The 12,195-nt window shown below is 38.1% G+C and overlaps 1 protein-coding gene across 1 annotated transcript; it reads right to left on the reverse strand.

Annotated features, from left to right (window-relative positions):
• Positions 224 to 10,945, reverse strand: LOC109206996 (pentatricopeptide repeat-containing protein At5g18950). The gene is made up of 4 exons (XM_019369877.1): positions 10,634 to 10,945; positions 7,263 to 9,991; positions 4,637 to 4,747; positions 224 to 493 (listed from the first exon to the last, which is right to left on the reverse strand). The coding sequence occupies exon 2, from the start codon at positions 9,983 to 9,985 to the stop codon at positions 8,171 to 8,173; it is 1,815 nt and encodes a 604-aa protein (XP_019225422.1). The 5' UTR covers positions 9,986 to 9,991; positions 10,634 to 10,945; the 3' UTR covers positions 224 to 493; positions 4,637 to 4,747; positions 7,263 to 8,170.

The raw sequence follows: 12,195 nt of genomic DNA on the forward strand, positions 1-12,195 counted from the left end.
GGAGAGAATACTCATCTGGACTGCTTATTTAAAAAAAAGGTAAGAAAGTATTTTGTGAATGAGGCATCCAGGCAACATGTCTTCTATGGCTTCTTGCCCTCTCCATGGTTTATGATTCAATTTCTCCAACAAAACCCGCGTCGGGATTTTGTGAGAAGTCAATCACAATCAAAAAAGAAGGAAAAGTTAACGTAATACTTGAGAAAATGACAAAAAAGTCCCGCAATTGAAAATACCATATATTCCATTATAATTAGCCGCAGCAGCAACTTCAAGAGATGCTTTACATATGAAAATGTGATTGTTCCTTTCCCTCCACAAATTCGAGTTTAAATCGCTTAAGTTACTAAAAGACGCTGCTTGTATCTTCCTGAGCACGTCATTTCACCTGTATCATCTCCTCTAGATGTCGCTCCATCTTTTGCTTCTTTTGATTGTTGGCAACTTCCTCTATCTATAGTCACTCTGCTCTATAGTTGTGAATATTTATATCCTGCAATATTTCGAATACATAGTTTCTCAAATGGCATACAAAATCTCACAATATTATAAAGCATAAGCCATCTAAGAAGATGACATCTTTATAACAGGGAGAAGCAGGACCAGGTTCGACAAGTATTGTGGAGAACATAACACACCCCAAAACCCATATGAGTTGTGCTCACTTGACAGGAGCAAATATTCAATATGTTAAAAGTTGGAAAAATGTCAGCATCATGTACTTCAGTCTCTCATTTTCTCCTTTTTTTCGTTTTTCATTTCTATATTTTGCCAAATTAATTTCATTTCCAACAACTTGAGGTACCTATGAGTAGTGAATAAAGGAGCAAGAAATTAATCAACTTAGTAGTAGTACGAAACCTTAAGAAAAGGCGATCTACTAGTTGAAAAAAGGAGGATCCTTTTGAAGAGTTTATGTCGTCTCGGTAGGGAATAGTCCAATCTTTTCCGGCCCCTTGTCAACTGCTAATGAAAGAACGAAATCCGAGTATATACCAATACCTATTACGGGTAAAAAGATGGAGATCTAAAGAAATAACTCTCGCGGTCCAAAATCAAACCATATCCAATGAAGAACAATTAGCAGATAACGGAAGTTTTGTTCGTATCTGTGAGAAGGCACGGGAGAAAATATATTATTGGTATGTTAACTATAATACAAGTAACCCTATTTATAACAATACACAATACCTACACTACTCCTATTCCATGTAGGACTATGCTTATTTACACAACAACTAACTAACTAACACTCCCCCTCAAGCCGGTGCATACAAATCATATGTACCGAGCTTGTTACATATATAACCAATACGAGGACCTGTGAGGGACTTGGTGAGAATATCTGCAAGCTCATCATTCGACTTCACAAACGTTGTAGCAATCTCTCCTGAGAGTATCTTTTTTCTGACAAAGTGACAGTCAATCTCAATGTGTTTAGCTCTCTCATGGAACACCGGATTTGATGCAATATGAAGGCAGCTTGATTATCGCATACAAGTTCCATCTAGCTGATTTTACCAAATTTCAACTCCTTGAGCAATTGTTTGATCAAGACTAGCTCATATGTTGCCATAGCCATTGCTCGATATTCTGCTTCTGCACTAGACCGAGCAACTACATTCTGTTTCTTGCTCTTCCAAGACACCAAATTGCATCCTACTAAAACACAATATCCAGACGTAGAACGTCTATCAGAAGGTGATCCTGCCCGGTCAGCATCTGAGTATCCAACGATCTGCTCATGACCTCGATCCTCAAACAATAACCCTTTGCATGGAGCCGATTTTATATACCGAAGAATGCGGACAACTGCATCCCAATGACTATCACAGGCAGAATCCATAAACTGACTTACAACACTCATAGGAAAAGAAATATCGGGTCTAGTCAATGTGAGATAATTTAATTTACTAACCAGCTGCCTATATCTTGCAGGATCGCTAAGCGGCTCCCCCTGTCCTAGCAGAAGTTTAGAATTCGGATCCATCGGAGTTTCAACAGGTTTGCACCCCATCATTTCTGTTTCCTCAAGAATGTCTAAAGCATATTTTCTTTGTGAAATAACAATACCTGAGCTAGACTGAGCAACCTCAATACCTAGAAAGTACTTCAATCTGCTTAGATCCTTAGTTTGGAAGTGCTGGAAGAGATGCTGCTTCAGATTGGTAATATCATCCTGATCATTGCCAGTAATAACAATATCGTCAACATAGACCACCAGATAAATATAGAGACTTGAAGCAGAATGCCGATAGAACACAGAGTGATCAGCTTCACTACAAGTCATGCCAAACTTCTGGATAACTGTGCCGAACTTACCAAACCAGGATCGAGGAAACGGCTTTAGACCATAAAGTGACCGGCGCAAGCGACATACAAGGCCACGAGACTCTCCCTGAGCAACAAAACCAGGTGATTGCTCCATATAAGCTTCATCCTCAAGGTCACCGTAAAGAAAAGCATTCTTAATGTCCAGCTAATAGAGAGGCCAATGACAAACAGCAACTATGGATAGAAAAAGGCGGACGGATGCTATTTTAGCCATGGGAGAGAAAGTATCACTGTAATCGAGCCCAAATATTTGAGTATATCCTTTAGCAACAAGACGGGCCTTAAGTCGATCAACTTGGCCATCCTGACCAACTTTGACTGCATAAACCCAACGAAAACCAACAATAGATTTACCTAAAGGAAGAGGAACAAGCTCCCAAGTACCACTCGTATGTAAAGCAGACATCTCGTCAACCATAGCCTGTCGCCATCGTGTATGAGACAACGTTTCACCTGTAGACTTAGGGATGCAAACAGAGGACAAAAAAGATATAAAAGCATAATTGGGGGATGACAGACGATAATAACTTAAACCGACATAATGGGGATTAGGATTAAGTGTGGTCCGTATACCTTTCTGAAGTGCAATCGGTGTACTAGGAAGAGACAAGTCCGCAGTAGGAGCAGGGCCAGGTGCAGGACGAGAATCAGCTGGGCACGAACGACGATGATAAGTCAAGAGTGGTGTTCCTGTGGCAGGGGATCTAGAGGGAGCAACAATAGACTCCTCAGCAGTTGGTATGGGCAAGACTTCAATGGCAGAAGGTGGAAGAGGAGCTACAGTAAACTCCTCAAAGGTTGGTATATGTAATACCTCAGATATATCATGGTGGTCAGAAGAGGTAAAGAAAGGTTTAGACTCAAAAAAGGTGACGTTAGTTGACATAAGGTACCAACGAAGATAAGGTGAATAACAACGATATCCCTTCTGAACACGAGAATAACCAAGGAAGACACGAGGAGCTAACTTATCTTTCCTAGGGGCTAAGTTATGAACGAAACATGTGCTCCCAAAAACACGAGAGGGAAGAGAGTATAAGGGTGACTGCGGAAACAATACTGAATACGGAATCTGATCCTGGATGGGAGATGAAGGCATCCGATTAATCAAATAACAAGTTGTGAGAACTGCGTCGCCCCAAAAACGCAATGGAACACGAGATTCAATGAGAAGTGTGCGAGCAGTCTTAGTAAGGTGCCTATTCTTTCTCTTTGCAACCCCATTTTGCTGAGGGGTATAAGGACAAGATGTCTGATAAATAATTTCTTGAGAAGTCATAAACTGCTGAAACTGAGAGGATAAATATTCTAAGGCATTATCATTGCGAAAAGTGCGAATAGAAACACCAAATTGACTTTTGATTTCAGCACAAAAATTTTGGAATATAGAAAATAACTCAGAACAATCTTTCATTAAGAAAAGCCAAGTACATCTATAATCATCAATAAAACTAACAAAATAACGAAATCTCTAGGTTGAACTGACTCTACTAGGACCCCATATATCAGAATGAGAACTACCAGAACCCGTGTTTTTAGACCCAAAAACATCAAATCCCCAACACATCGTTGGATTGAAGAGAGGTCTAGAAAATTATTACCAAATAAGAAAAAAGAATCAACTTTAATCCACTGAAACAAAGGAAGGAAACACTGTAGTCGCCGGTAATTTACTGTAGCTGCTGGAAAAATCAGTATAATCGCCGAAAAAAACTCAAAGTGGCCGGAATAAAACGAAAACAATAAGGGTGGGGTCGGAAGTAGTAGACGGCCCAACTGTTCTGAAGAAACTTCTTCAAAAAATGGCCAGAAGTGGTCGTACTCGCCGGTGCATGAGCTCACAAGCTTGCCGGAACCCTAACTTCTAACGGCGCGTGAGGAGGCTGCCGTCAGAGAGGTTCACTGGGGTTTGGTCGTCGGACGATGACGGATCTTGTGGTAGTGTTGGATTTTGTACAACACTGACGGAGAGCGAGATGATGCAAGGCAGCCTTGAAAAGTCGCCGGAAAATTGAGGCACGGTGACTTCTGGCTCTGTATTCTAGTTCCCAGATGTGTCTCACCACCACTGCTCTGGTACCATGTAAGAAGGCACGGGAGAAAATATATTATTGATATGTTAACTATAATACAGAAAATATATTATTGATATGTTAACTATAATACAAGTACCCCTATTTATAATAACACATAGGACTATGCTTATTTACACAACAGCTAACTAACTATCAGTATCCAGCATCTTTTCCTGTTAAAATACTTCTAGGGAGGGAAAAGAGGGAGGTCAGAAAGCAAGAGGTACCTGTATATGTCCTCGTCTGCACCAACAATGATCATATTCAACTCAGTTTACCTTTTTACCTTGAGGGCACATTTCCTCTTAGAGTGTTGACATTATCAAAGGACACACCTCCTGCAAAGTAAGATAATGTAAAACATATTATTATTCCAACGCAGAAAGAAATCTGATACTTCATTTATATACTAAAATAAAGACTAAAAACGGCCAAAGATCTGAGATACGTATCTAAAGATAAAATTATTGGCAGAAGCCAAGCAGTAATTACTTTAACTTCATAATTGCTCTATGCACGAGACAGGTAAGGCCTTTTCGCAATTTATAAATGCACTGCTAGAACGCTGCTTTGTGACAATATATTAGTCATTTCTAGATAATCCTTGTATCCTTGTTTTTGCAACCTCACGTTACCTCGTATGAGCTTTCTACCTCAGCCTACGAAAATTTCATCATGCTACTGCTTTGTGTGTCACCAAAGATGAAAGATTCTACTGGTTTATACAAATCTTTCATGGAATTAATGCACAACACCTAAGATATTTATGACCTCTTAACTTGACACATAGAATATGAATATTTTCATGGCAGTAATGCCCAGCACTTTAGATATCTATCACTTCTTTTAAGAGTATAGAAGTTAATTTCCTTTAAATTTAGTAAAAAATGGTGGTCAGTAATGTTTTACTTTCAAAATTCTGATAAGGAATAATGTATTTTCCTTGCAGAGAACTACGCTTAAATGTACTGCTGAATAAACTATAACCAATAAGAACGTCATACGGTAAAACAGATTATGTCTATAAAGCAAACTAATGGCTATGACAAATAGAATTGATAGTTATATCCTTTCATGTACCTATGAGCTTACTCAGCACTAATATTTAGTGCCAGGAAATACAAGAGTGAGACAATTTGACAGTACACAACTTTCTGCACTCATAGAAGAGGTTCGTATTACATCAAAATATCAATATAGGAAGGAAATTATCTAGCAGCCTCAGCGTGTTTTCTTTGAAAAATTCTAGACTCAACTAAGCGCAACCTTAGATGATTTGCCATATGGATGAGGAGTACGAGAATAATTTGTTTTTGCATTGTGACAAATGCCGAATGATGGTGAGTATACTCATCTCTATCTCTCCTTCTTTTTGAGACACAGTATAGTAATGTATTTTCCCTTTTTTATTTTAGAATTGAATGTTTCCAGCTTGCTATTTCTCTTATCCACAAATCCATTGTGCGGATGTGATAGCTACTCATTTTCAGTTAAATGTGCATAGAATTTCCTGTTTATTCGTTATTGATCAAAGTGACTTGTATTGGGAAATGGGGAGATTGACGAGGATGTCACACGTCATATTGGGAGGATAAAAGGGAGGCTCGCCTCAGGTGTTTTGTGGGATAAGAATGTGCCACTAAAGGTAAGTTCTACAGAGCGATGGTCAGACCGATTATGTTGTATGGGGTTGAGTGTTTGCCAGTCAAGAACTCCCATATCCAAAAGATGAAGGTAGCAAAAATGAGGATGTTGAGATGGATGAGTGGGCATACCAAGTTGGATAAAATTTGGAATGAAGATATTCGGGAAAAGGTGGGCATAGCTCCTGTGGAGGACAAGATGCATGAAGCGAGATTTAGATGGTTTGGGCATGTAAAGAGGAGAGGCATTGATGCACCAATAAGAAGGCGTGAGAGGTTGGCCTTGGAGGGCCTAAGGAGAGGTAGAGGTAGGCCGAAAAAGTATTGGGGTGGGGTGATTAGGCAAGACATGGCTATGCTTCAGCTTATCGAGGACATGACCCTTGATAGGAAGGGGTGGAGATCAAAAATTCGGGTAGAAGATTAGGTGGCCGACTGTTTTCTGTTTTCCTTGTTCATATTAGTGGTATTAGTGTGCTACGTAGTGTTAGTCTTTTATTTTCTTATTCTTATATTTCTATTATCACTAGTTGTTTCATTCACTTCGATTTTCTGATTGGCCTGCTGGTGTTACTACATGTTGCTACTCCTTTCTTCTTATCTTTCCTGAGCTGAGGGTCTATCAGAAACAGTCTCTCTATCTTTTCAAGGTAGGCGTAAGTTTTGCGTACACACTACCCTCCCCAGGCCCTACTTGTGGGACTACACTGGGTTTGTTGGTGGTGGTGGTGGTGTACAACCCTTAGATGATTTCCGAACTCCATCATATATAGATTTACATTAAGAAAATAAAAGGCATAGTAGAACAAATATAGGCAAACAAATGAATAATCCCAATTTACTGCCAACTGGGATAACTCTATTTCAATTCTATAAGAATAACTGGCTTTTCTTTCTTTTTTACATGATAACAGCGGCAGACCAAGTAGAATCAAGTTGAATATGTGGATATTTGAAAATCATCGATTCAATTGTCAAATCTACTGCACATCACTATAAAACTCTTATCAGCAATTTCATTATTCTTTTTCCACACAGTTATGGACAAATCCATCAAACAAAAGGTTGGATTTAGCCAGCAAAGACCCAGATCCAAATTAAGTGAACAAACGCTATTCCACTTTAGAGAACTTTCACAAGAAAGCTACAACAAACACTCACCAACCCGACTGAATGATAAACAAAAATAATACAGACGGGTTGAACTCACCGGAAGCCAGAACAAAGAGCCATAATCTCCATCATCGATTGCCAATGCAGCCCATTTAACAGACAAATCAGCAGTAACGGGCAATGGAGATGAGAATGGAGCCAATCCGCGAGCAACAGAAGAAGACATGAGGAAGAGCTAAAGTTGAAGGGCTCTATTCTCATCTCCATTTCCTTCTTCTCTGTATCATTTTGCCTATTCCTCTTCCTCTTGGTTGCTACCTGTACTTGATTCTCGCTAAATCTAAATGATTAAGACTGACGAACGTGGAAAAATTAGTTGCTGGTTGAAAGACACGTCAAAGCAATTAGCGAAAGACTAAAATGTCTTCAACTATGATTTTATTGCCATGAAGCAGCCAGGTTGATACCCATGGCTCTTCTACATAATAGTAAAAATATAGAAAAGTAGGCAGCATTATCAGTAAGATACAATTTATTAATGCCTTTTGGAATCATGTACATGTAGAACAAAAGCAGAATTCTATCAGAGGAAGCACATTAGGAGCACTCATCATCAAATTTACTGTAAGTGGTAAAAAAGTACAGTGTGCGATGTGTGGTAGGCGCACCTCACGAATGTGAACCATATCAATGACAGGAGATTGGTGGTATTTAAGTGGGAGGAGGGTAGGGGCAGATCAGTACACCCTCCAGTTTCGAACATGTTTACTGACCGGAGCTAGGCCCGCTCACCCAGGGAATTTCTCAACCAAAAAAGAAAAAGAAAAAAAGAAGAAATCGATGAAGAAGCTTCAGCCAACAATCACATATCAATAAGACTAACAAGGTAAAACATAATGTTATAGCATAAAATGTGAAAGTTGCATGATCAAGGTGTATAAAGCAAAAAATCATCTCTTTCCATTTGTCCTTGGACAAGATAAAGGTGCTACAATCTGTAAGACATCAACCACCTTGAATTGCATAGACAATATTTCCCATTTGCATCTCAATCTGGTGGGAATTATCTTTGCAAAGTTTATTTACTAGAGAACGGAAAATACTTTCTCTTACAGCATAACCTAACCTAAGCATGTAATCTAAAACGAATAAGGAGTTATCCAACTTATCTGCTTGGCAAAGATGATAAACCAGTTTCTCAAAAGTTTTTCTCCTTGGTCTGAGCCTACTCTTCAGCATACTGCTCAACCAATCTACCCCCTCTGCTACATATCCTTGCTTGATCAATCCGAGTATAATAGAATCCTGAGTCGATGCTGCAGGTTTAACACCTCTATAGTGCATATCATTCCACAATGATTTCGCTTCCTCAACATGGCCGACCTCACAAAGTTTCTCAATTAACACTGTATAAGAAGCGGGTGATGGTTGCAACCCCTGCTTTAGAAGTTCATATAAAAATTGAAGCCCTTCAGCTATCTTCCCATTCTTGCAGAAACCCTGAATTAGAGAATTGTATGTGATCACATCATGGAGAAGACCTTTCTCAGCCATTTCAGTGAACAAGTTCTGAGCTTCTTCTACTCTTCCATAAAGACACAGCCCATAAATCATGGTGTTATATGTCACTGTGGTCTCTCCATATCCTTTATCACGCATTTGCTTATAAAGACTTTCAGCTTCACTTAGATGGTTAGTTGTTAAATACCCATGGATCAGTGTGTTATATGTATACTCATTAGGATTGAATCCCTTTTGAATCATCTCAAACCATAATTTCCGGGCATCTCCAAGCAATTTCATTTTACAGAGACCATTAATCATTGTTGTATACATAACGATATCAGGAGCATATCCTCTATTCTTTAGATCATTAAATATCCGAAAAGCTTCACGCCTCTTTCTCGTTTCACATAGTCCCTGAATAACTTGCTGATAAGTGAATATATCGGGAGAACAATTAGTTGCAATCATTGCGTGGAGAAGAGCTGACAGTCTAAAGTAATCTCTGCTCTTGCATGATTCATAAATCAGTTTATTAAAAGCAACATTACTAGGGGCATGCCCAGATTCCAAGACCTGTCGAAGAAGTTGATGACCTTTTGGAACATTGTTCTCCATACAAAAAGCTTGAATCAAGTACCCAATCGTATCAACATCTGCTACAACACCGAGATCTGTCATATCCTCATACAATTTCCAGACAATGTCAGTTCTTCCAGCTCGAATACAATCTGAAAGGGCTGAATTCCAAATTTTCAATGACGGGCAGTGGCCAACACCTCTCAATTCAGTAAACACATCGAGGGCGTCCTCAATCAATTCATTTGCACAAAGACACTCAATGTAGGCCTCCAAACAACTAGGTTGAAGTACAAAGTTCATACTTTGTCGAAAACATTTAGCAGCACTGGCAGCCTTAGCTTGTACAAGCCCACTAAATATTACTTCGTCCGAGAACTGATCCCTTGAAAATTTATTTTGAGAACTAAGCCAATAATAAAACCGAAGTGACAACAGAGCATTCTTTTGTGCCTTCACAACCTCCCTATAGAATCTTGGATCCGTAAAATTAACAGTGGGAAAATCAGATAACAATGATTGTTCCCATCTTGGTCGTGTCCGGATGACTTTGCAAACTTCTTTAGCTATCTCAACAAAGCTCTGTTGGGCACTTTGATGATTCTCTGGACTTGATTGATCTGGGTTTTGTGCAGCAACTTCACCTTCAATCCCGCTATTAGTTCCAGCAATACTAAGGTTACGGATTGGGGAATTGCGGGTGCACAAGCTTGTGACAAAAAATGGAGGTCTAGCCATTCAAATCTGCAGATCGTTTAATAAAAATTCAAATGGGTACCCAGAAATGCCAATCAAATATTCAGCTAAAATACATGAATTTACACGGAATGCCTCTTCGTATGCACATGTAAGCACATACAAATAGCAATAGCAATATGAGATATAATGCAAGAAAGAACTTCAAATCAGCAAATTCTTCAATAAAATTCAAAAGGATACCCAGAAATTCCAGCAAAATTTCAGTTAAATACATGAATTTACAAACCTCTTCATAAACACAAATAAACATATACGAATCGCAACATGAGATAGAAATGCAGCAAAGAATTTAAAAATCTGCAGTCCTCAATAAAACTCAAAGGGTATCCAAATATGCCAACAAAACCTCATCTTGAATACATGAATTTCACAGAAAAGGCCTCTTCATACACATTTATGCATATATGACTAGCACTATGAGATATAAAATGTACAGAAAATTACACTTTTACTGAAAATTTTACCAAGGCAGTCTTCAACAAATTCAAATGGGCATCCAAATAAAATTTCCAGCAAAAAATTAGCTTGAATACATAAGAGGCCTCTTTAATATGTACATATTAGTGCATATATGAAAAAAAAATCAATATGAGATATAAATGCAAAAAAGAATACACTTTTACTTACAAAGATTATCCTTTTAGATTTAGAAGAATTGAAAGCTAGCGTCCTGATCCTTCAAGACCCATTTTGAAATTCTTTATAACTCTGTATTGGAACAAAAGTATAGCCAAGGCAGTAGAATCCCAAATTTGAAAGAAAAATGCTTTAGGGATTCGAGAAAATAGCAAAACTGCGCTTCATTGGTGAGAATGGAAGGCGGGTTTGTGAAAGATTTTGCATAAAGTGAAGCTACAAATGAAATCTGAGGAGTAGAGGAAGAAGACGACTATGATCTATTGGGCCTTTTCTTTTCTCTTGTTATCATTGGACCTTTGCAGAATCTTTTAGATGGGCTTCAGACCTAAGATATGTCAGACAGAATTTTACATATCTATACTACTTTTAAAACTTATTTATCCTGGGAAATTTTCATAGGTTACATATGGATTTACAAAATATTCCATAATCTACAACTAATATTAGAATTACAAATTCTACAACAAAGATATACTCTAAAAATATGGTAAATTCCCTATTAAAGGGGAATGACAACGTAAGTCTCTAAAAATTAGGTATCCAATTTGTTAATTATTTATTACCATTATAAACACATTAGTTTACCACTATAACACTATCTCATAACCAACACTATATCTTCCTAGGATGCACTAGTTCGTATGAAATTCTTCGGTTCTTCCATTCTTTCAATTTCAATCTTCATGTTGGTATATGTTTAACCAAAAAATAGATTTTTAGTCAAAGCTAGAAATTAGAAGAATCGGATTACGGATAATCGAAAAAGTAAATAAAGAAAGAAATTTTAGAATAGCCAAGTATGAAAGCTGGTAAATCAGAGTATATTTCAATAGTCACTTGTCCCTCCAGTGATTACATATTCCTCCTTTTATAGGTCCCTTTGGGAATCTTTGGGGATGCACGTTATGCCTAAGTCATAATGAGGCTATTATGAGTGATTAATGACATTAAATGCTACGTTACATAATTATTACATTGAATGTATATATTCCTTAATGGCTCCAGCATTTAATACCCTTTAAATGCCGTATTTGCATCTTTTTCTTTAGCCAGGTTCATTCTTCTCATTGCTCGTATGTAAATAAGCTTAAACAGGAACGAGGCGCTGAGCTTCTCGTCTCGTGCCTCTTTCTACCCGTACCTGTTTGTAACTCTTGAACCGTGGTAAATTATAACTCATTATCCATTCCACGTGTCAGGACACGTCATCATATATATAGATGAATACAAATTTTTCCCAATACAGATAGTCCCCCCACTTTCCATTAATTCATCAATTCGAATATTTGGGAAGTGGAATTCATTGAAGGAGAATTTTTGTCACCATTAATGCTCTGACAGAGTTGACGCTTCAATTGTCACTTCCTTTTAATGCACTAGACATGTGTCATTCTCTTATTGGTCGTACTATTTTGCAGCACCTTTTTAGGCTTTCTTTTCGGCTTCACTCTTCACGAAGTATCAGTTATCATCATTATGGTTCTTCCATCATCGTACTTTTTCTCTTTGTCAGTTATCCATTAGTATAAATATAACTTCTCTTCTTGTCT

This window comes from Nicotiana attenuata, chromosome 2, assembly GCF_001879085.1.
Source record: "Nicotiana attenuata strain UT chromosome 2, NIATTr2, whole genome shotgun sequence".
Classification (NCBI taxonomy): Eukaryota; Viridiplantae; Streptophyta; class Magnoliopsida; order Solanales; family Solanaceae; genus Nicotiana; species Nicotiana attenuata.